General features: G+C 40.4%; 1 protein-coding gene across 1 annotated transcript in view; it reads left to right on the top strand.

The window, feature by feature from the left end:
* Vwa8 (von Willebrand factor A domain containing 8) overlaps nucleotides 1-25,707 on the top strand; it is a 341,953-nt gene that overhangs the window by 198,607 nt on the left and 117,639 nt on the right. Inside the window, exons 22-26 of the mRNA XM_059273290.1 lie at nucleotides 3,757-3,832; nucleotides 5,574-5,709; nucleotides 6,973-7,092; nucleotides 10,901-11,106; nucleotides 13,295-13,446. Of these exons, the coding sequence (XP_059129273.1) occupies nucleotides 3,757-3,832; nucleotides 5,574-5,709; nucleotides 6,973-7,092; nucleotides 10,901-11,106; nucleotides 13,295-13,446 (690 nt within the window). The remainder of the gene's footprint in view (nucleotides 1-3,756; nucleotides 3,833-5,573; nucleotides 5,710-6,972; nucleotides 7,093-10,900; nucleotides 11,107-13,294; nucleotides 13,447-25,707) is intronic.

Raw genomic sequence — 25,707 nt, 5'->3', positions numbered from 1 at the left:
AGAAAATCTCATTCAGTAAATATTATTTATATCTTATTAATAAAAATTATCTTTCAGTTCTACTTCCAAATACTGAGGAACTCCGTGTTCACTGTCTCTTCTGAGCATTTTGTTCTCTGTTCTCGTGTTCTGCTCACATTCCGAGTGTCCTGTGCACACTGATTTCAGGTGCTGAGAGAGGGGTCAGCTTTTAAAGCTCCTGTGTCCTCTCTTTTTCTGTCACCCTCAGGTTTGACTCTAGTTTTCTAAGAAAAAACTGACCTAAATCTGTAAAAATGCAGCTCATTAAAATATCCTGAAAGTTAATATCTTGATTTTAATTTTTTTTGCTCCTTGGTGAATTAGAAGATAGCGTCAGGTACCTTTACAAACAGCATTTCGGAGGAAATTGCATTTGCTCTCCAGAGAAACCAGCCCACCCTCAGAGGCTAGTTCCTCACAACACCCCATCAGAAGTAACCCCTGCCCCAGTTTTATTTCCTCATTTTAACGGAGACCTGGTCTGTTCATAACTTAATTCTTTTTATTGCATCTGGAGTCATTTTTAAGTCAACTACTACATATTGACAAGTTTGACTTCAAAAAAGGATTTAAATTACAGTTAAAGAACACTTGTTTAGGCCGGGCGGTGGTGGCGCACGCCTTTAATCCCAGCACTCGGGAGGCAGAGCCAGGCGGATCTCTGTGAGTTCGAGGCCAGCCTGGTCTCCAAAGCGAGTTCCAGGAAAGGCGCAAAGCTACACAGAGAAACCCTGTCTTGAAAAACCAAAAAAAACAAAAAACAAAAACAAAAACAAAAAAACTTGTTTAGCGTACTGTTTCTTTGTGCCACCCCTTACTGACAAACTGATAGAAAACTGTACTGTGTAAACTATGAAGAAACAGGAACAATTGGTAATAGCACAAACACCAGCAATTAGCTAAGCATTCATTCATTAACTCAAGCATTACTGCTAACTGGAAAGCCAACTCTATTAAAAGTTGGGCTAAAGAAACTGTGGCTGAGATGAGGTTTAGCTTTTCTTCGCCCTGGTGTTGTTGAAATTGTTGACTCTAAGGTTTTATTAGCTTATATTTCAAAGCTGTTTTTGAAAAGAACAGTCAAAATGGTTTTGAAATTGCTGTATTCTCTTCAGATCATTGTTTGGTATGTGTACAATTAATATGTTTGACCCAAGACACTCATAAATGTAATATAATGAAAAAAAATTACTGTGTGATCATTAGGAATCTGTTTCATGTGCTGTCTGCAGCCACAGTAAGTGTCTTGTTATTTACTAACATTTTACTCTTTTATTTACTTAAAAGTTTATCATGAGATGTCATAGAAATCCAGCTCTTCTCTTACTGTATTAGGTACCATGGAGAAGTAGAGTGCATTGTGTGTGCGCGCGCGCGCACGCGCGCGCGCGCGCACACACACACACACACACACACACACACACACACACACACTCGGTGCATCAGCCACATAACTGGACTAAGTACACACCAACCAGAGTTTCATGCTTACCCTATTTGACGTGTTTTACTGGCCTTTACTTTCCCTTTGTTGTTCAGAGGAAGGTATCAGTGGGGTAACAGAACAAACACTGGCTTTGTCCTATAATTTCTTCCTTCCTAGCCAATCCCACTGAAAGTCAGGTTTTGCATTTGCATGCATCCTCATTGTAGTTATCTTTGGAGATTGTCTGATTTGTGCTTATTTTCTAAAACAACAACAAAACCCCACATGTTCTTACTGCTAGCACTGAGCCTTTAATGAAATGCAATTTGACAAATTGTGTACTATCAAATTTCCAGCATTATAGAGCAGCTTCATTTGCCTGTCTTAAATTAGAATTCATCTTAAATTGACTGATCTAAGGTGCTGTGAAACACTGTGTTCGTTCAGTAACTGACTCCCCTTCCCACTGACAATGATGCAGGAGTTTCTTGTTCCTTTTTGGGACTGGAAGGTGTCAAGTTGTTGCCCTTAAAATATGTGAGAGCTGAGGTGAGAAATCCATTATGCTGCTATAAAAATCTGTGTGAACAAGTATTTTTCCTCTCTTCTAGTGTTAGAATATTAACAGTCAATTTAAGTCAGCTGATGAAACTTTGTTCTTAATTTATTCAAAACTGGAAACTAATTTGTCATCAAAAGCTAGTATAAAGTGTGATTGACAGTGAATGTATAAGACCTGTGAATACAGAAAGTTGATATATAACAACATACTATAATGTCTCACACAAAAAAAAAAATGTGGAAAAGCATCAATACATTGCCAGAATGTATTTTCACTGTTTTTGTTTTTGTTTTGTTTTTTACATTTCCTAGTGCATTTTAATTTGATTTTTAGTAGATTCTTTGGAATATATTCTTTGTGACATGGAGGAGGCAGTGAACTCTGGGTACAAACCATGATCCCACAAGACCATGATCATGGGAGCTCGCAAGAGGCTCAGATTAACTCCAGAAACCTGTTACTGTCACTTTAGAGAACCCTTTCTGACGAGGTGTAATTGAAACAAAGTCTAGGGATGTAAAGATTTATGATTATATTGTCCATGTATCTGTTCCAGCTCTGGTATAGGAAGACTATCATAGAGAAGTTACCCACAACTATAGAAAGTCTAGATTCAGCTCGTCTGGAATAAAAAATGGACATGAACCATCAACTCTGGGTGCTGTGACTAATCAACCCCAAGTGTACCTTGCTGATGTCACTGTCCTTTGTATGACAGACTTAAAGATCATCAGGACCATTCCCTACCTCCAAGATGCACATTGCAAATTTTTAAGTTAGTAGTAAAGTTTGCCGTTTGAGTTTAAGTTTCACAAGTATATTACAGAATCAAGGTCTGAAGTTCACAATACAGGCAGTGTCTTACACATGGTAGGTGTTCAAGACAGTGCAGCTGGAGCTTCGTTGCTTACTTGGAATAAGTAGCAGGGTCCTTTGAAAGATAACTTTGGACTCTTAGAGATAATGGTCATATTTTACTCTATGTGATTTCATTGTGTAGCATGGTCAGATTGGCCATAGAACTTTTCATTTTTAAGATGCACTGTGTGTAGAAAGTAAAGACATAAAATTGCCTGCCTTGAAAATGTGAGAACTTGCCTGTCTAATGCCTGCAATACTGCACACAGGTGACAGGAACTTCATGGCTCATCAGAAGAGAGGCTCGGAGCATAGATAACTCAATGTTAACATTTTTTGAGAACCCACTTAAAGGAAGGCCAGACAAATAGTAAAAGAATAGCTTTGAAATAATATAGTACAAAGCCTTGGGTTTTATCTCCAAATCTTCAAAATCCTATGACGTAATTGTGTTCTTCAAGTAGCATGATAGTCTGGCCTTTGCCCCGATGGCAGATTGGGTAGGATGTGGTATTCCTAGGTTAATTGGCCAGGGTGGCAATCTGGCCATCAATTTTTAAATAGCCTAAGTATTCTTTGTAATATGTAGCAATATAAACTTAGTTTTAAATAGTCTCTTCATCCTCAGGAGATAATTTTGAGTAGTGAAATCACCACAAATAAGATTGCCGAGGGAAAGAGACAGATTTGGCGACTGTATTCATTCCTGAGCCCTTAAGATTTGTGCTGTCAACAGAATGCTGTTGCTGGCTGAACTTTCACGTGTTGCTTTGGTTTTTCTTGGGAAAAGCAGGATGTTGAAGAAATTTAAAGATTTACTTATTATTTATTCATGCTCAAACATTGGTTCATTTCCGGCCTGACTCTGAAATGTTTGGTTTGGCTTTAGGGACACCACGGTGCAGACTCTGACCCTTCAGCCCTCGGTTAAAGATGGACTAATTGTGTATGAAGACTCACCTCTGGTCAGTAAGCTGATGATTCAAACGGTCTAAAGTGTGTTTTGATTGTACCTGTATGTCAGCCCATGGATGGGTCAGTTGTCTGAATTGATCACATGCGTTTATCATTTTAGTGTCTGTCTGATTGGAGTGCATACCTGTATCATTTTAGATGAAATGAAATTCTTGGGAAAATGATATGTTCTTTTCCTGCACTTCTCTCCTCAGTGAGAGATTCAGGAACTGACAGGGATCCTCTGCTTATTTTCTGAGGCTTTTAAAAAGTCTGTTGTTCTAAACTAACAAAACATCAACTCAGTGTTTTGGGGGCCTGAGAGGATCTAATTCCCACTCAAGACGCAAATCTAAAGCCTGGCCACAGAGCTGCTCTGCAGGCAGTTGTCATGGAGCTGCTGTGGGCCAGGCCTCAAGGCTGGGGAAGTTCAGGATCTGTGCCAGAAGTCTCCAAGCTCGAGCCCAGTACTTCTCTGAACAGAGGTGTGTTAGGAGTAGGAGCAGCTACATCTTTTCTTCTTTAAATTTAGCTTATTTTCACCCTAAATTAAAAAAAGAATCCTTATAAAGCCTTTGAGAATACAGTATGAAATACTGTGATAAAAAGAAGCATCGTTTCTAAGTTTGTTTCCTTGAAATCATTAGTTAATACTGTGCAGTCAGAACAATTTGATATGGTCCACTAGGTTGTGGGTTATTAATTAGTATCTCTTTTAGAAAGAAATTTTAGATTATGTTGAAATGTATAGAGTATCTCCTGCCCGCCTCCTTGAAAGCATGAGGAAAGCCTGGCAAGGGTAGGTGGGGTCTACAGCCTCATCGTTCTCCTCATGTCTCCCTCCACATGATTACCCAAGACCCTGGCACGCTCCCCTGCCTTCCTATCCAGTGTGTAGGTGATGCCTCTCCACAAGGTCGCTCTAATATCCTACCTAATATTCTAATATTTCTTTATGCCCACTTCACTCACTTTGCCAAACTACGTCGATTCAGTGTGTTCTGCCAAGTTCAGTACCCTGAAGTGTAGCTCAGTGCTCCATTTTCATCAGGTCAGAATTCAAACATGTAGTTCTGCCCCATTACTTGGTGAGGTTAAGTGCCTATTTTCTCATCTGGCAACTCATTCCTTAGCAGTAGAAACCCAGTCTACCTTGCCATGCCTTTTCTTACATTGACTGTCCTAGAGACACTCTGTTCATTCTTCCCCGAATGCAGTTTGACCATGGTTTTCTTTGTCCCGAACACCCATCTCCTCTGATCAAACTGTACATTCCAAACTGTACAGTGACTGTTCCATCACACCCCTCCCACCCTCAATGGCACTTTCAGTCTCCCCCATTCTGGGGTGTGAAATGTTGTTGGGAATGGTTCTAACTGGAGAAAAGTGCCAGACTTGCTATTGTGTTTGAGTGCCTTTGTGATGCTTCTGTTGCTGACTGTGTGGTGCCTGCTGACTGTGTGGTGCCTGCCGTCTGTGCGTGAGCGATGAGCTTTCAATAATGCTTACTTTGGTTCTTTGTTTCTTTTTTTTTTTTTTTTTTTTTTTTTTTTTTTTTTTTTTTTGGTTTTTCGAGACAGGGTTTCTCTGTGTAGCTTTGCGCCTCTCCTGGAACTCACTTGGTAGCCCAGGCTGGCCTCGAACTCACAGAGATCCGCCTGCCTCTGCCTCCCGAGTGCTGGGATTGAAGGCGTGCGCCACCACCGCCCTGCTGGTTCTTTGTTTCTAATGATACATTTTCTGTCTTCAAAGGTTAAAGCGGTAAAGTTGGGTCATATTCTAGTAGTCGATGAGGCAGACAAAGCACCGACAAATGTCACCTGTATTTTGAAAACTCTGGTAGAAAATGGAGAAATGATTTTAGCAGATGGACGACGCATTGTTGCACGTGAGTAGTAAAGAGCGACATTTCCGTAGGATGTGTAATTTTGGCATCTCTGGGATGTACCTCTCTAGCTCTCTCCTATAAACAAGCAATAAGCTTAAGTTCCTTGCAAATTAAATTGTACTGACATTCATTTCTAAAAATAACATCCAAATCTAACCTCTCTGGTTTCAGGGGTTTTTTTGGTTGGTTGGTTGGTTGGTTTGGTTTGGTTTGGTTTTGGTTTTTTGGTTTTGATTTTATTTGTTGGCGGTGCTGAGAGTAGAATTGAGGCTTCAATCATGGAATCACATGTTTCATCACTAAGCTATACACAGAAAAAGGATTTCCTTTTCTACCCTGAATATGTCAACCTTGAATCTTTATACCTGTTTTTCAAATATTTGTGTGTGATTCTATTATTAAAATGCTATCTTGAAATTTTAGGAACTCTGGCCTGTTTTTCTTGCTCACAATATTAAAACTTACTTTTATTATTGGCTCAGTACAATCAAGAGTCACTGAATATGGGCTGGAGAGATGGCTCAATAGTTAATACTTGCTGCTCTTCCAGAGAACTCAGGTTCCATTCCCTGCACTCACATTTTGGCTCACAACCATCTGTAACTCCAGTTCCAGGGAATCCAGTGCTGACTTCCGGCCTCCACTGGTACACATGTGGTGCATACATTAAAGCAAAATTTTAAAAATCATTGGATGGTATAGTGATATTTTATTTGTGCTCTAACATATAAAGCTTGCGTGGGGATCAAAGGAAAAAGCCAGCCACTATATTAAACATATAGGTCAGGCACTCGCCTTTAATCCTAGCATTGAGGAAGCAGAGATTCATCCAGATCTCTGTGAATTCAAGGCCACACTGGGAACAGAGCCAGACATGGTGGCACATGCCTTTAATCCCAGCACTAGTTAACCATAGAGGTCTGGAGGTCTGTACAGACAGACAGGAAGTGATAGAGCTGGGTGGAAAGAGGAAGTGATGTAGCTAGGTGGAGAAAGGAAGTGAGATGGCAGGGCACAGAAAGGTATAAAAGGTGTGAGTATACAGGAAGTAGCTCTCTTGGGATGAGGATTTCCTAGTGGTAAGAACTTGTGACTGGCTTGTTCTATTCCTCTCATCTTTCAGCTCTCACCCCAGTATCTGACTCCAGAGCCTCACTGATGTTCATCTTATGTCCTGCCACAGCCTTGGAGATGACAATTGAGTCAGGAACACCTGAAGCTGTTTTGAACAGAGTTTCATGAACTACCTGTTTCATTTTTCAGATGCTGCCAATGTGGATGGAAGAAAAGACGTTATCGTGATTCATCCTGACTTCAGGATGGTAGTTCTGGCCAACAGGCCTGGCTTCCCTTTCTTGGGCAATGACTTCTTTGGCACCTTAGGTAAAAATACTGACTATAATAATAACAAGAATAATTTCAACAGCAATGCTATAGTGGCGGCTGTTACTCACCATGGGCTGTGATTCCATCGTCACATCTGGGGCAGGAAGCTTTTGATACTCACCCAGGTTATTTTTCTTCGATCACTTAGCTAATGAGTGGTGGAGCTGGGCTCCGAGCTGGACTGCACGTTTATGTCTGACTCAGAATAAACAACTTAAGCAGTTGTTTAATGCTCCATAATGAATGGCTGTTAGTGTCAACTCCTATCACCTCTAAAAAGCCTGAGGCCAGCTGTGCAGAGACTGGTTCATACTGAGTAGGGAGGTCCTGGAGGGTACAGCAGCAGCAGCAGCCATGCAGGAGAATTCCTCTTCTCTGGAATCTCATACACAATAGAAAGCAGGCCCAGGCTCCTGTTAGGATCTTGATCTGGCAGTTCCACATAAGGGATTTGTCCCAGGAGTTTACCTGAATAGCCATTCGAGTACAAGGATAGTCAACACAACATTGTGTATAGCAGCTAGGATGAAAACATTCCACTGTCCCTCCAAAGGAGCTAGATAAAGAAATTCTGCATCCGGACAATAGAGCAGTGTGCTGCTATTAAGAGAAATGAGATAAGTAGTACCAGATGCCGAAATGAAAGCCAGTCCTCGGAATATTAACTGAGACAGTAAGTCATGGAAGTGAGTTCGGTAGTCTCCTGTATACATTTTAGAGTGTATACTATATTCTCACTTATACCGTTTATGTAGTTTTGATATTAAATTCCTGTGTTACTGCTGCTCTTACAGATGTGCTCATGGGAACACTCTAGAGCAAGCTGTAGTTTTCTCTATAGAGAAAGGTACAAGTTCTTTTCAGGTTCAGATTCTTCGTAGCCATTCTCACCCCCAGGCACCCTTTCCACGTTCTTTCTAAGGCCTACGTTGATGCTCACTGTCCGTCTGTCCACCTGACGTCACCCTGTGCCACTTGTCACTCATTCCTGGTTTGTCCTTTTTTTCCTTGCCACCTACTCCAATCCTCTGCCTTCCCCTCTTCCATCTCCCTTTTCCCCTTCCCACTCCACTTCCCCTCCCCCACTTCCCTGCTCCGCTCCCCTCTCCCCATGGTAGTTGCTGAACAACTTTGGTCTCCTAAATCCCTGGCCTCTCGGCACCTTAGTTGTTTTTTTATTTTATTTTTTTGAGGCAGGGTCTCTCTCTGTCTACCCATTTTTTGCTCAGCTACTGTTAGAAACTCTGAATAGTTGTTTGTGTTTAGAAGTTGCAGTTCCAACATCCATTTCTTCTTCACCCCTCTCAGGTCAGTTCTGATCAGATCTTTGCCTGAACCACCCACCAGAAGCCATTCTTGACTAAGTCATCAGGCCATTTCCATGACTAAATGCAGCGATGGGTTCCCTGGCTGTGTCTTACCATCAGGGGTGCTTAGGACAGTTGTCACAATTAGTCATTCTCCCGTCCTTCCTTGATGTCTGGTCCTTCCTCAGCACTTTCTAGGCTTCTTCCCACACTGATGACCATTCCTCAGTTTCTTTGTTTATTCCTTCAAAGAATGTTCTGGTTGTCTTTTGTCTATCTGTACTCATTCCCTTGGTAAAATCAAAGCATGTCATTTCACATTATCGCTTAAATAACTGTTATTGCCATGAATTTCTCTGCAGCCAAACTCTCCAGTTCCCTGCTGAACACTTATTTCCAACTTGTCTGTTATTAAGACCTTAATTTATATCTAATAATTCCACACTGTGAGGAATTACTGAATGGATTTTTCTTTTTGATCCCCTTGACTTATGATAATAACTCTGTTCTTCTTGACAGCAAAATCTTTCTTGGCTTTTCTTTCTCTTACATGTCTTACCATCTACCAGGAAATCTTACTGGCTCTTAAAACACATCCAAATTATCTCACCATCACCAACATTGGCCACCATTTTAGTTGGAGCCACCACCCTCTTTCATCGTGATTATTTTTAATAACAATAATAATAATAATAATAATAATAATAATAATGGTTAATTAATGGGTTTCTTGCTTCTGCTCCTGTCTGTTGTCATGATCTGTGAATGATCTAAGATTTTACCTATTTGCCTAATAAATTAGCCTGCCACAATTTCATGTCAGGAAACACCAGACTCTGGGTCAAAAGCAAAGGAGGGATTATGTCTCTTGATGAAAGTAGTGGTAAATAAATAAAGAGAGAGGGGACGGGGGGGGGGGAGAAAGCTGACCCGTGTTAGGGGGTGATGACCAGAGGATAGGAGTGATCACAGTCAGCTTGGGTTAATGTCAGACCATCAGGCCCTCTCTCCAAACAACAAAATGAGTAGTCAGTGAGTCAGCATACTGCTGGTTGTTCAAGCCCCAGTTCCCCCAGGACAACACGAAGGAAGCTAGATAATCCTGCACCTGCAGTGGGATACAGTGCAGAAGGACCTAAGCTTGGATAACATCCTGAAATAAGCGTGCCTAACCATGTTCCAGAGAGACTGCCTTCCAAAGGTGTTGCTCTGTAGCATCCTTGAAGGACAGTTTGGTCAGAGCCTCTTCTAGCAAAATGAGCAGGAGTGCTGCAGACCCATGGATGGGCATTTGTCACCCTACACCAGCAGTTCTTGACCTGTGGGTCACAACCCCTTGGGAGCCAAATGACCCTTTCACAGCGGTCGCCTAAGACCAATGGAAAACACATTACAATTCATAATAATAGCAAAATTACAGTTATGAAGTAGCAATGAAAATTTCACTACAACATGAGGAACCGTATTAAGGGGTCTCAGCATTAGAAAGTTGAGAACCGCTGGCCTACACCCTGTACAGTCTGTCTGTTCTTGACAGCAGTCTGCTTCTCTGGTAGAAATCCCCATGGCTGCCCATTGCACTCTGAGTTTATAAGCTCATCTCTCAGATGCTGAGCTTATGTTCAGTGATTTCCAATATCCTTTGTGATGTTTCCCGCATCCTCTCTCCAACTTCCTGCCTCACTCTTCTGTATGCGAATTCTACCTGCTTTAGAGTCTTTGCTTGAGCAGTATTAACCACCTAGGATGTTCTTCCATGTAGCTACGTATTCGAAGACTTTACCTTCTCAATGAGGCCCATGTGACTGCCCTCTCCCATGACCATTTCTACTGTCATATACCATACTCACATAACTCCCTGTAGCAGAATATAAGCTCCACAAGAATGGGAATTTTTTCCTTAAATCTTTGATATATATTACCTCGGGTTATACTTGGTATCTGGAAGATGTGTAGTAATTATTTGATGACTGCATGGTAGAGGGACCAAGTACCTTTTTACATTCATGATAACTTTCATTTTCACTGAAAAAAACAAAAAACAAAGTTGCCCTGAATGTTTGTATTTGAAAATGTCAGTCTGTGAGATGAAGCTTGAAGCTGTGATGCTCTGTTTTGTTACTTTTAAATATACATAGCACTCCTACATATGCATACACAAAATAGCTGTTTAACCACGTGGTTCCTAGATCAAAATAAGGTAAACCATTACTACTGAGTACTTTGGCAGGGACAAAGGAGTCTGCCCCTGTGTGTTTTAATATCTCCCAGGAAGCATGTATTCAGGTATCATAACTTTTAATAAAAATAAACTTATGCAGAATTAGCCACATATCATTTAGTTTTCTTCTGGTTCAGGTGTTTTCTTTCTTCTCTGTACAGTCCTATTGTTAGATGGGCTTCCGGTGATTTGCTGAGCAACTACTGGCTCTTTAAACCACCCTTGCATTTTGTTGTGCATATCACCACTGAATGTGATCTTTTTTTCCTTTCGGTAGGCGACATTTTTAGCTGTCATGCCATTGATAACCCCAAGCCCCATTCAGAGCTTGAGATGCTCAAACAGTATGGCCCAAACGTGCCTGAACCCATCCTTCAGAAGCTTGTAGCGGCCTTTGGAGAGCTGAGGAACTTGGCTGACCAAGGGATTATTAACTATCCTTATTCTACCAGAGAAGTTGTCAACATTGTCAAACATTTACAGGTATGGTATACATCTGTGCAAAGGTGTCTAGAAGAAACTATTGCGTCTCCCAGACTGTACAGTTTATAACTGGTGTTTCCATTTTGTGATAGGTCAGTCAGATAACCTGATATGAAGTGTGCATAATCTAAGCAATAAATCTTGAAGACCAGAGGGTGCTCCTACTGTAGTCTTTGAATTGGCTTTAGCAAGATTTTGTACCATGATCATTACCAGTCAGCTAAGAAATTTGATGGGTTGTTTTTGGTTTGATTTTGTTTTTTGATGGGTGCACGTGTGTGTGTGTGTGTGTGTGTGTGTGTGTGTGTGTATGTGTGTGTGTGTGTGTGTTGGCAGGGGATAATTAAACAGCAAGGAAATGTTTTTGTTGTTTAGCTTTTTACAACTAGCATGTGGTATCTGGATAGAAAGTATTACAAATGACATGAAGGTAGAAAACAGAGCAAGAACTGATAGTATACTAAAAGAATATTTGTCAAATTAGGATAAGTGAGCAAGAGAATTAAATTCCTCTGGTCATGTACAATGTATAGTCCACTTGTTAAAGAAAACAAAACAAAGTAAAATCATGTAAACTCTCTATAGCAAATAATGATCTCCCACCTAATAGCCACAGCCTTTGACTTGTGAATTCTCTCCAGCCTCTAACCCTCCAAGAAAACCTCACTGAGAAAAATAGGTTGCTGGGAGGTAAAAAAGGGAGAGAGATTTTAAGGGAGAAAACTTCAGTTGCAGTGGAAAAAAAGCTATTACTCAGCACAGTAACTGAAAAGCTATTAATAATAATGGAATGTTCATTGCAAAGCTACTAAGGGTATATTTTAAATGATTACCCTATTAAAATATAATTATGCAAAATGACAAATAGGTCTGTTCACTTGGTTTAATTATTCTACAACATATACACATACGGAAATACAGCATTCTATCCTTAAGTCTGAAAAACATATATATACCCCATATATACATGGGAAGGAAAAAAAGTGCTTACTCTACTTATAAGGCCTTGCTAAGTCCAGCATACTGGCTTGGATGTCAGCACCGAAGGACAGTGAAACCGGTCATTGGAGGAACTACCAGTGTATGTCTAGCTGTGGTGGCTCTTGCTTTCTTTATCTCCATGTTCAGGGAGCAGCAGGAAGCCAACCGTTCCCTATTTCCTGCACTTAAGTTCTTCTTCCCCTCTCTCTTCCTCCTTTATCATTTTTCTCCGTTTATTCATAGACTGAGTTTTCTAGAGATGTCTGTGTTGACATTCCACACTTTATTTAGCTAGTTTAAATTGATCAATCTGTTACTCCCTTTTTTTCTCTTTTTTCAGTTGTTTTTAGAGTGCAGAATAATGGTTTCATTATAAGATTTTCACACATATATGGCACGGTACCTTGCTCCATTAAGTCCTTCCTTCCCTGCTACTCTCCCCTGCCATCCCTCCTCACCTCATCCTGGTTCCTTCCCGCCCAAATCGTTCCCTTCTGCTCTCTCCCCATATGTGTATATATAGTTAAGCTGATTGTGCATGCAAGGAACAATGTGCTCTTTTGTCTTTCCTTATCAGCCTCTTGTATTACCTCCTCTCTCTCTCTCTCTCTCTCTCTCTCTCTCTCTCTCTCTCTCTCCCTCTTCCTCACCACTCATAGTCCCCCTTCTCCTCTCACGTCCTCTGTGCCTTTGTTCAATACCGATCCCACATAGAAGAGAAAACACAGAATGCATTTCTCTCTGCTTCTGGCTTATATCATGTCACGTGATCTCCAGTTCCGTGCATTTTCCTGTGAGTGACACACTTTCATTCTTTATGGCTGCGTAAAATCCCGATGTGTGTACTGCCACATATTAATCCGTTCATCTGTCAGTGGGCGTCTAGTCTGTTTCGTGTCTTGGCTAGTTTGAATAGTCCAGCAGTAGGCAGGTTTAAGAAGGCAGCAGAAGGTCTGAGCAGGGCCCTGACACTCAGAGGGAGAACTGCAACTCCACTACTTGCATTGTGTATCTCAAAAGGAAGATAAGCTGTCTTGAGTGACTGCTAAACGTAAAGGTGTATTCCTGCTACCTGGTTATCAAACATAGCTAGTGCGTTTCTGCTGAAGTTCATTAGTGTACTATTATTGCTCTCTCAGTTTTATAGCCTTTAGAGTGTTGTGTGCTTTATCTCATACATAATGAAGATTTTTTTTGTTCTGTGCAGAAATATCCCACCGAAGGTCTCTCCAGTGTGGTTCGGAATGTATTTGACTTTGATTCTTACAACAACGACATGAAGGAAATTTTGATGAACACTTTGCACAAATATGGGATCCCAATTGGAGCAAAGCCTACCAATGTGCATCTGGCAAAGGAGTAAGGAAACCTACTATTGATAAAAAAAAATCTTGAGTATTGTTCATCTGACTCTTAGATGCCCATAGTTCCTAATTTACTGTAGACACTATGAAACTGAGTCGGGTGGGAACCCCTGAGTTGATGTGGGAAACCCTCCATAGGTAGTGTTCTTCAGATGGCTACTGTTTGCTGGCTGGTTCTCAGTTAAGTAGCATCATTTATAGTCCTGTAAATTAAGGATTTTAGTTATTCTGAATATCCCACAAGTAGCTGTAACCCACTCAAATAAAGGGAAATATTTGTTTCTTTATCAGTCTCTGTCCTTTTGTTGAATGACTGTGGGTCTTGTTATTTCATAACCCAGTGCAAATCAGCGTACAGATGTAAAGACTGCATAAAGAGTAATTCATTTACTAAGATGCTCTGATTCCAATCACCAGATAGCTTTCTTTAAGATAGGCTTCTAAACTTATCAGATAAATGCCGACCTGAGAGTACTTATTTTAGCTTTATAGATGAGGGAGATAGAATAATTAGATTCCTAGCACGTGGGCTGACAGCACAAGCTGTGTATGCTCAAACCAAATATGTTGTTGACCAGAGGGAGTTGGCAGAGTTTATTAACTGGGAAATAATTTTTGGTGGGTAGTTTATTGATAATACATCTTATGCCGTCTTTGTCTACAAAATGTAGGTTATCATAAATTCACAGGGAACAATTACAATTCTTAAAGTAAATTACTAGAACTTATTCTCTTGTGGGAGGCATTTAGAATGAGGTTAAATTGAAATCAGTGATTACGCTGGCAATATAAATTTTTTGAAGTCTTTATAAAAACACAGAAGCCAAGAAAAATAAATTACTAACATACTAAGAATTTCCCAAAGAGAAACAAATATTTCCCTTCTGTGATAAAAGCACCAAGATGGTATTATGTTAGATGTTCTGGGTGTACTGGTTTGCATTTTCGATGAGTAATTTTCTTTCAGGAAGAGTGAGTGGGAGTCAGAAGCTAATGGTTATGTTTGTCTATACAGTACTATTATAGTGGTTGGTTAGCAGTCCTTATAAGGATTTTAAACAAGGTAATGTGTTGGGTATAACATATCTTCTCTATTAGAGAGTTCAGAACGTGTCTGTAATGTGCAAGTGTCTCTCACTAACACTTTTTCAGTTCCCTCTTACAAACTCTCACCTTTTCAGTTGGAGATAGGATGTTTTTACCACTGCTGACAAGTTTATGGAATTAGAATTCTAGCTCTGGAAAGCAGGCTTGCGGATTGCAGCTAATCTAGTGCTTGTGTTTCATTTTAAAGATTAAAATACGTACTAGTTAGGCATATCAATTATAAGAAAATTGTTGGCAGTTTTCTATGGAAGGAAGGCAGAAATGGTTTGACTTCCTCATTGTCATCCTTAGTTTTAAACGACAACTCTTGGTGCAGCATGTTCATACTTGCCAGGGCAAGTGACTGCCAGTCCTGGTGCTCAGAGTGGAAGCCTGGAGAAAAGAGGGTCAAACTTGGGCTTGAGATTAGTTTAGACACAGCTAGCTGTCCACCCCCTGCAGAGAGCTAAAAATAAGCTTAGAGCAGATATGGGGAGAAAGCCAATTTTTCCTGTGGTAGAAGTGACTGTGTCCTATATAATTTGCACAGTCATTCAAAGCAGGTTTTCATCTGTAAATTCTAGTGACCTCCACAGCTCAACAGTAGTGGTATTGTTTTCTGGTCCTTTCATGAAACCCATGGGTTCCCTAGGACTCTCCCTGGCACGTTACCAGTCTTATATTGGAGAAGACAAGTGATAAAGTCAGCAAGATCACAGCTTGGAATTCAGTAGTCTGTCATCCATTCAGACTCCATACCTAGGTCTGACATAGCCAACCTCGTAGAATCAAATCCTTGTAGCTGAAATTTGAATTTGGAGAACTTTCTTGGATGAATTTGAATTTTACCACTCTGCTGGTAAAATGACAGCATTTTATTCTCAAAAACATAAGAATAGAATTTGCTATCCAAATCGGCATTTTTGAGACTGGAAGAGGAAGTGTTGGCAGCAACTGTAAAAACAGATGTGGCGTTAAGACTATCCTGGTCAAGGCTGGAGTATGTGCTTATCCTCATGGAGCTTATCGCTGAGCCCTCTGCTTGTCCAGAAGCCTTTGCACTCTAGCACAGTCTTAATGTGTGTCCCTTGTCTGTAAAAGCAAAGTGAAACTTTTTATAAGTAACACACATTGGGTATCCTAATCTGAAAAGCCAAAATCTGAAACTTCTGCATGTCAAAAATGATGCCACAGCTGGACATGGTGGCACATGCCTTTAATCCCAGCACTGGGGAGGCAAAGGCAGGTGGATCTCTGCTCAAAGCCATCCTGGGCTAGAAAGTGAGTTGCAGGGACAGCCAGGGCTATGTAGAGAGATGCTGTTCCAAAAGAACAAGATACCCTAGTGGAAAAATGAGTACCTGAACTCACATGACAAGCTGCAGTGAAACACAGATGTGCTAAAACATATATAAAATTATGTTTAGACTATGTGAATAAGTTATATGTAAAGCAAATTAATATGTTTATGCTTGGGCCTCATCTCCACATTGTGTGTGTTACAAATATTCAAAAATTCACATCCTCATACATTTCTGGTATAAGCTTTCACATGAAAGCTATTCCAGGCTTGACCAATACAGCCTTTGACCCACTAAAGAACTGTCAATAGTAGTCTGAAGACTTTTGAAGGCATTGGATTCCCATTCCTAAGGTAGAAGGATAAAAATAGTCCAATTACTTTAATATCCTTTTTCCGTGAATGAACTGTCTTGTTATAACCTGTTAATTCCCTTGTTATGTAATTAACCATCATCCTGATTGGATGGGAGCAAAGGTGGTCACAGCTATACTGAAGATCAGGGTGGGAAGGTGACTTAGCCACCATAACTCAAAAGAGAAATGCAGCAGGTGCTGGAGCAGAGGGAGATTTTACATGCATCAGCACCAGGCCACAATTTGTCTGTCCTTCCTCAATTCAAATCAGAATATATATGGGGTGTTTGAGAGCAGTGATGTCAAGCCAGGGGTTTAATACCAGCATTCGGGCAAACAGAGGCAGGTAGATCTCTTGAGTTCAAGGATAGCCTGGTCTACGTAATGAGTTCCAGGACAGCCAGGACTACACAGTAAGACTCTGTCTTGGGGGCGGGGAGAGCTATGTCATTTTAGCGCCCTGTGGTGCAATGGTGAACTACCCAAAAGAAAGGTGCTGCCCCTCTCCTTTTTTCTCTTAAATAGTAGGGTCCCCATATCCAGGCCTACACAGTTTTTTAAAGACCCAGTGTGATTAAGAATTTACCTGTCTTGTTTAATAAAGCTTTACAGACCTGTTGGTTTTAACTTGAGGGGTTTTGGTTGGTTTGTGTGTGTGATTTGGTCATAAAGTACCCCTTCTTGATCCACAACCATATTCACAGATCCCAGCACCGGGTCAGAACTGACACTCAGCCCTCCATTTCCCTAGGACCTTCTGAGGCTGGTTTTGGGTGTCGTTCTATCTGTCCCTTTGGCAGTTTCTAAAGCATGAGAAAGGACATGTCAGAGAGATGGTAAATGTGATCAAATTGGTCACACTGGGAGAAGTGACTTCAAAATAGAAATATGCTTCATAAGGAATTTAAATTTCATTATTTTATTTGTTATATAGAGAAACAACTCGTCAGAATCAGCAATGGTATGTGCCAAATGTAGCCATACAAATCTGAATTCTTTAGTGTCATAGGCAGACATGGGTATTTGGATTACAACTAAATGCTTTAGTTTTAAATACCATTGTTTTTGTTTTTCTATTTATATGTGTTTTATGTGTGTGGTGCTACTTAATTTATGTATATAACATATTACATACATGACAGAATTAGTTCTATATATCCAAAGAAAGGCATACAGACCATCTACTATAAACGTAGGTACCTATGCATACAGTTATAAACTTTCTGAGCATAGATTCCTTATTTTTCCCTCAATTGATCCTATTCTGAAGTTCCTTTTAATAGTAAACAGTCTGATATCATATCAGTGCTTCCAAATTAAAAATTTGTCATGCTGGAGACATGTCTTAGAAGGTGGGGTGGGGCTGGGCAGTGATGTCACATGCCTTTAATCCCAGCACTCAGGAGGCAGAGGCAGGCAGATCTCTGTGAATTCAAGGCCAGCCTGGTCTACAAAGTGAGTTCCAGGAAAGGCACAAAGCTACACAGAGAAACCCTGTCTTGAAAAACCAAAAAAAAAAAAAAAAAAAAAAAAGAAGGTAGGGTGGGAAGCCCTTTTTCTCAACTTCTATTTTAAATGACTTACACATTATATTAACAGTAATTAAAATGAAAGAACTGTTATTTCATACATCTAAAATAAAATGTAAATACTTTAGAGTGCAATTATTATAGCATTTTTATTGTTGTACTATTGTGATAATGATAATGGGATAATATTACAGGATGGCAGCAGAAACACTGTAGCTAGGTAACTAGGTACCACATACTCTTCTAGGCAATTTTCTCTACACAAATTAAAAATAATTCTCACAATAAACCTATTATATACACACATTCACATATACACATACCATGTATACAATTGCATTTGTAGAGAAGTAGTTTGAGACAGGGACTCTTAGAAAACAGGGACAGAGTTGCTGTGTGTGTCTGTGTCTGTGTGTCTGTACCTACATGCTGTAAGTGTTCTAATTCTAATGACAATATAAACAAATTATTGGCAACTTCTGAAACAGTTCTCAGACACTGAAAATTATTGACTTTGTTGTTAAAAAGGCCTTTCAAAATAAAAGCAAAGAAATGTGATACACACACACACACACACACACACACACACACACACACACACACTATTGTATTATGTAAACCCACATGTATTTAAGTTTTCCCTTTTGACACATGATGGAAGATCTTGGAATAAGACTCTGAGTGATTCATGCAGAGAAGACAAGAGCTCTAGAAGTTTTTGTAGATACATAAATTTTGTATATGTATAAGAAGCATTCACATCTGCACACTCTCTTACTTGGAACGCAAGATGAACTCCCGAGGCTGTGGCCATTGTGAAATGACTGCACAGAAGAGTGACCTCCAGCTTCCAGACCGTCTTCTGCTGCTGATTCCCTGACCGATATACAACCTTGAACACACTTAAATGACCACTCTGTGCTCCAGAGTCCTTGCCCTTGACTCAGTTTCTCTTCCAGCACCTCTTCATTTGTTCTTAAGCCACTTTCCTTATTGCTACTTTGTAAACAAAATAAAAAGAAACCAGGGACTTCCCTTACTCTACCCTACAGAAATAACTGGTTTGAAGTTGGTTTTGTTTCTTTTGGTTTTTGTTTGATTTTTGTGAGACAAGTCGTCTTGTATTCCAGGCTAGCCCTCTGAGCACTGGGCCATAAGCATGTGTCATCTTGCCTGCTTTCTGTGATGCTGGGGAAGCATTCTCCCAACTGAGCTGCTTTACCAGCAGAAATAACCGAGGATAGATCCTCTGGACCTTTTATAATCACTGATGCTCTGTCAGGTTCCTGAGACATCCTTGTTACAGTCGTTTTATCTTTCTGGGGCTTTTATCTTAGGACATGTGTTCCTAAGAGGCATTCTTTCTAAAACACTTCATTCTCAAGCTTCTTTGTTGGAAAATAAAAATAACCAAAATGAGAGCTTTAATGATGTATAACACTTTGCTTCCTGTTCTGCTTTTTCTCCATTTCCTTCCCTCCTTGGATTTGAAGCTTAAGATACTCATTCTAACCACAATGAACAGATTTGTAAAACATGTGAGAGACTCTCAAAAGAAAAAGAAACCCAGTTATATCACTGCTTTGTGACTCTTTGGATATGGCTAAATGTCATTATGCTTCCAGACATACACGAATGTTCTCACTAGACAGCCTGCACATCTAAAAATGACTGTTCTGTGTGACTACACTTTAGAAGTGTCCCTTGCTAGTGAGGAAGCCCTATTAGAGCCTCGCAATTACTCCTCAGATGTCTTGTTGCTAGGCATTCTCCTACTACACTTTCAGATGCTTTATTTAAAATGAAATTTCACTTTTAAGCAAAATAATGTAACTTTGAATTGATGAGTTACAGAAGTATATTAAGCAGTGGTTTTATGAAGAGTTTTTGATGGTCTGTACTTTAAAGGATTTAATGTGGTGGTGGCTACACTCGACTTGGGTATGGCTTTCTACACTGTTTTAGTTTTAGAAAATAGGTATCACTTCTGCATTCTGTTTTTTAAGCATCTACTCTGTTGACACTGGAATTTTTCATTTTGTTTTTATTTTAAAAGTTAAGTAAAGATCTATCTATTTAAAATTGCTATTTCTTGGGACTTTTGCTTCTATTACAGTAAAGCATTAGTCACACTACAACACTTGCTCTGAGGACAGACCAGTGGCACATTCACCTGTGGCCAATGTGAGATCAAGTCAGCTTGTGGTATTTCAGTACAGTAGGTTTGGAGCTGGTATGCATCAACATAAAAATGCAAATGAGGACATACAGAACACACACACACACACGGAGTGTGAGCACATATATATGTGCCTGCTGCCCAGAGCCTGAACCTAGGGCCTCTTGCATGCAAAGCATGTGATCTGCCACTGAGCTAGCCCCACCCCAGCCCCATATAATACATCTTTAAAGTATCAAAAATGATAGTAGTTGCTATCTTTCAACTCCTAACCTCATGCCATATGAATATTAGCAATATCAACTCTCTGAATCTACACAGTGTACATGTGTGTTGGAATTTGTCTTGCATAATAAGGATGGGGCGGGCATTCGACCACAACTGTCTACTTGCCAAATTTATCCATTGGATGTCAAGATTTTCAGATATTTTGGAAATTTTATACTTGCCTTTCAGATTCTATTTCCAGACACCTTGGAATTTTGGGGGGGGTTGTAATTTTATGAATATATTCTAGTCAGGTTCCTTCAACTTAATGTAATGTTTCATCACTTCTAGAAGTAAATAAAAACATCTTACCTATAAGATGCCAACAAATATCCTGCAGTCAGGATTTTTTTTTACTAGTGGCACCCACAAATTCTTCAAATTGAAGACATTTATTTGTTCACTTTAGAAGTTTCCTCACATAGACTCCATTACCTGGTACTTCTGTCTTCAAAGCTATGATTATTAAAGTGGTCAGCTTTAACTGGTCAGTCTTATGTCACTGTGTATCATGTCTACTGCTGCAAGCCGTAGAAATATGAGGTAGGAATTCAGCTGGTACTGACAGAGCTAAAACCTGACATAGCCAAGGCCTCTGCCAGAGGGAAGCCAAAACTCAAGGCATTTTGGTGATACTGGCTTTTGAATGTATCAGCTGTTTCCTACAGTGAATTTCTTGTGTGCTATTGTAGCTTTTCCATTTGATTCTTTTCCTAAGAACTTCTAACAGTGTGGCTGATAATTTGTTGGGCACAATTTCCCCTATACTTTGGGGGTATTTGGATAACATTCCCCAGCTGTGTTTGAAAACAGCCACACAGTCAAGACCCCTTTCCCATAATCAGGCCTATTTTCCTCTTATTCTAGCATAGACTTAGAGTCTGCCTTTCTGCAATCATCTTCATTAGCAGACAGTCTGGCCAGTAGCATCTCCAGACAAAAGTATTTTAACTGAGACACTTCTCAAACATCCAAGGACAGACTACAGATAGATGAGCACTAGAGTACCCTGAGCTCATCTCACCGACAGATAGGAGAAGCTAAACTCACTAACCTTAAATCCTTAACTCCTTACCTTCACCCCGGTTTATTAATACAACACCCTAACTTAAGGGATTTACTGCTTGCAATTCCAGGATGGTGTTCAGCCATCTGCTAGTTACTGAGATAACGTAAATATTTCCACTGACCCAATGAGACAACTGCCAAGGCCGGGTGGATAAGAAGTGCCAATCTTTGTTTCTTGTGCAAATTAAGCTTAAATCTCCCTCTTTCATTAGTCACTCCCCCTTTGGGTTGTAAATAAAAGCTGCCTATTACTGCTCTGTGTTTGGATCTTATCACCTCTCTCTATGACCCTGAAAACTTCAAGCCTTGCATTGCATTGCCAAAGAATTACCGCTTGTAAGTGTATATAAACCAGTAACCCCACAGCACTTGTGGAATTGACTTAGAAGAATAAAGTGAATGGAGTAAGAGAGCTGAGTGTACGTAGATTCATTCAATATCCCTTAGATTAGATCCCAGCAGCTTACATCATCTCTTCTGGGCTCTGGGAAAGAGTTATCTGGGGCTGGACCCCAATAGCTTTTGTTACTCTGCCTCTATGAGTTGTTTCTAAATCATAACCACTCAGAGTAAGCCTGTCTTGGGGCAGAAGCTCCTGTGTCAAGGGTGGAACTGGGGCTACCCAAGAGAGAGAGACCTGTTGCTCTGCCACTTGGGCTCTGACACATCTGGATAGACTTCATTGGGGAGTACTTAAGAGGACCCAAACCTGGAACACCAAATTAATCTTTATGAGTCATCCAACTCTTAGTTCTAGAATTTGCTGTCCTTGATTGCATAGGGAAGCTGAAGGGCAGAAACCCTTTATCCTGCATCAATCATCATTCATTACTTTACCAGCCATTCTAGCAGATGTTAGTAATACTCCCAGTCGAGGTTGCTGAGAATGTCCTGTTATGAAAGCCATTTCTGTGCCATTGCGGCATTGTTTCAGGGTTGTTTGGTGTTTTTCTTGCTTTGCAGAGCAGTGCTGGGTATGTGTACCTGCAGACAGAGCAGCTCCATCTACTTAGAAATGACTAATTCTTGGGATTTCCTTTGGAGTTGTCTTTGAAAGGATCTCTGTCTAAATTTGATTTCCTGCTTTAAAGACTTACTCTGTGTAGTTGGACAGCAACTGTTGTTTCTCTCACAGAGCAGCTGTGGGGTCTTCAAAGTATGAGAAGCACCAGAAAGAGCATCCCAGCCAGGTGTGTTTTTACATTAGTTCACTTTCTTCGGGTTGGAATGATCAGTAATTCACTGTTTATCTCATTAGAGCAAAAATGTTCTCTGCCCTTTTCTTTCCCCACAGTATTAGGTGCTGTGTTTCCTTTTATATAGTGATTGCTTGGGCGGGGGAGACGGGTTATTTTTACAAATAAGATCACAGTGTTGACTGTGAGTTCTAAGATAAGGAACTCCACTCTGCATGTCTGTTTTCACTTATAAAAGAGTCGTTTTCAGAATGCCTAAGGTCTTATGATGATATCTCAGAATCACTTAACTTTTTAAAATACTTTTTGAAAGTATATTTGCTCCTTTCCTTTCCTCCTTCCAACCTCCAGTGTATCCCCACCCCTCCAGTGCACCCCCACCCCTCCAGTACACCCCCACCCACTCTCATTCAAATTCATGGCCTCTTTGTTCTTTAATTGTTGTTATATACACGTGTGTGTGCGTGCATGTGTGTGTATTCCAGAATACATAAATACAATCTGTTCAGTCCGCATAATGTTACTTGTATGTGTGTTTCAGGGCTGATCATTTGGTGTTGGCTAACCAATTGGTGTGCCCTTCCCTGGGAAAGGCTTTCTCCCACTCTCAGCATTCCTTGGCTTTCTATAGTTCTTTGTCTAGGGTTGAGGCCTCCTGAACTTGCCCCTGTCCATGTTAGCATGACTGTTGGTGTCATCCTTGTTCAGCTAGTGTGTAGGCAGCCATGTTGGTGAGATGTAATAGGTGTAGTTTCTGGCATTTCTAGAAGTCTCACGGCAAACTCCCTGTTCCTCTGGCTCTTACCATTTCGACTCCTCTTCCACAGTAGTCATTGAGCTTTAGCTGCAGGTGTGGTGTTGTAGCTGTATCTCTTGGGGCTGGGCTCCATAGAGTGCATTTTGGTTTGCTTGTGGTTTTCTGTAATGGTCTTCATCTGATGCAAAGACGAGGGGTGAGAACTAAGCTTGTGTCTGAAGATTTGGAACTAAAACCTTCAAATACAAAAGAATGTGCAACATTTGTCTCTCTGAGTCTAGATTACCTCATTCAGTATGATCTTTTCTAGTTCTATCCATTTACCTACAAATTTCATGATTTCATTTTCTTTATAGTTGACTAGTATTGTATAGTGCGCATGTACCACATTTTCATTATCTGTCCATCAGCTGAAGGACATTTAGGTTATTTCCACTTCCTAGCTATTGGGAATAGAGACACAGTGAACATGGCTGAGCGAGTATCTGTGGAGTCAAGTCATTAGGGCATATGCCAAGGAGTGGTATAGCAGGGTCTCATGGTCGACTTATTTTCAGGTTTTTGGGGATTCTCACACTGATTTCTAGAGTGGTTGGACCAGTGAATGGACCCAGCAACAATGAATGAGGGTTCCTTTTTCCCACATTTGTTGTCCATTGTTTTGTTGTTCTCTGACATTCTCACTGGGGTAAGATGAAATTTCAAAGTTGTTCAAAGAAACCTTCCTAATTGCTAGGGACACTGAACATCTTTTGAGATACTTCTTAGCCAGGTTTTTTTGTTTTTTTCCTCTTTTGAGATTTCTCCATTCAGATCTCAGGCACATTTTTTAATTAATTGACTGTTTTGATTTGTCTTATTTTTTTACCTCTTTTTATATATCCTGATATTAGTCCTCTGTCAGATGTATATCCAGCAAAGATTCTCTCCCGTGCTTTTGGCTTCCTCTTCACCAGAATGATTGTTTCTTAGCTGTGCACAAGCTTCTCAGTGTCATGAAGTATCACTGGCCAATTGTCGGCTTTAATTCTTGGGTAAATGAGTCCTCTTCAGACAGCCCTTTCCCACATGGCCTGTGTCATGTAGAACACTGGCTGTGTTTTCTTCTAGCAGGTTCATTGTTTCAGGTTTTGCATTTAGGTCTTGGAGTCACTTGGAGTTCGTTTTTGTGCAAGGTGATAGATACAGGTCTAATTTCATTCTTCTGCATGTGGACATCAGTTTTTCCAGCACCATTTGTTGAAGATACTTTATGCTCTCCAGTGTTTATTCTTGGCACTTTTGCCAAATATTAAATGGCTGTAATTATTTCTCCTCATGTTTGGGTCTTCAGTTTTGTTCCATGGGTCTATAGGTCTGCTCTTGTGCCAGTATCCTATTGTTTTTATGACTGTGGTTCTGTAATCTATCTAGATCTGGAATGGTAATCACTCCAGCATTGTTCTTTTTTCTCAGGGTTGTTTTGACTATCTGTGGTCTTTTGTGGTTCCACATGAATTTTAGGAGGTTTTTGTCTTGTTTTGCTTTCTGTTTCTTTCTAGACCCTAGAGAAGGATGTGCAGGTCTGGCTGGCTGGAGAGATTGGATGTGGGAGGCCTAAAATTTTTTTATTATTTTGGAACTCCATGAATGTATACAATGAAATATGATCATATCTACCTTTGATTCTTCTTTCAGCTCCCAAGTCTCTGTAGCACATAACCCTTCTGACTTCATGCACCTCTATAAGACAGGATCTCACTCTTTAGCCCTGGCTGACCTGAAGCTCACTATGTAGACTAGGCTGGCTCCAGACTCCAAGAGATCTACTTGTCTCTACTTCTCCAGTGCTGGGATTAAAGGTGTGCACCACTACATCCAGCCATCTCTCTTCTTTTTAAATAACCCATCAAATCCAGTCAGTGTCATCCATATATTTGTAAATGTGCAACCACCCCCTGGAGTATGGGTAACCTACTCTAGTAGCTATAGAAGAACAGGTTTTTTCCCCCTTGGCAGCTGTCTACTGCTAATTGCTCCTCAGATGCGGTGGAGCCTTGGAAGCTCCTACCCCATCTGTGCTGGAGTTTTGGTTGGCTTCATCTTGTGCAGGTAACCATAGCTACGATTCCATGAGTACAGCAGCCATGTCATGTCAGAAGACAGCATTGCACAGCTCTCCCCTTCCTTTTGACTCTTACATTCTTTTCACCTCTTTTTCTGGAGAATCATGGAACTTGGTGGAGTGGGGGGTGGGAGGTGTTGATAAAGATGCCCCGTTCATGGCAGAGCACTCAGTCACTTATTCTCAGCTCTTTAACCAGTTATATTTTCACAGAATTTGCTTTAGAGTTTCTTGCTGTAGTGTGATTGGCGGCTGTATTATGAGTAGTTGTTTCAATTCCTTTATGGAAACGGGAAAAGGAATAGTTAAATGTGCCCAGTCTACAGAGAAATCTTTGAGATGTATGCATCTTAAGTAGTCTACATAATTATTCTTTTTTTTTTTTTCTAGATAGGGTTTCTCCACGTAGTTTTG

This window comes from Peromyscus eremicus, chromosome 9, assembly GCF_949786415.1.
Source record: "Peromyscus eremicus chromosome 9, PerEre_H2_v1, whole genome shotgun sequence".
NCBI lineage: Eukaryota > Metazoa > Chordata > Mammalia > Rodentia > Cricetidae > Peromyscus > Peromyscus eremicus.
This window is presented reverse-complemented; position numbering and strand designations above follow the sequence as displayed.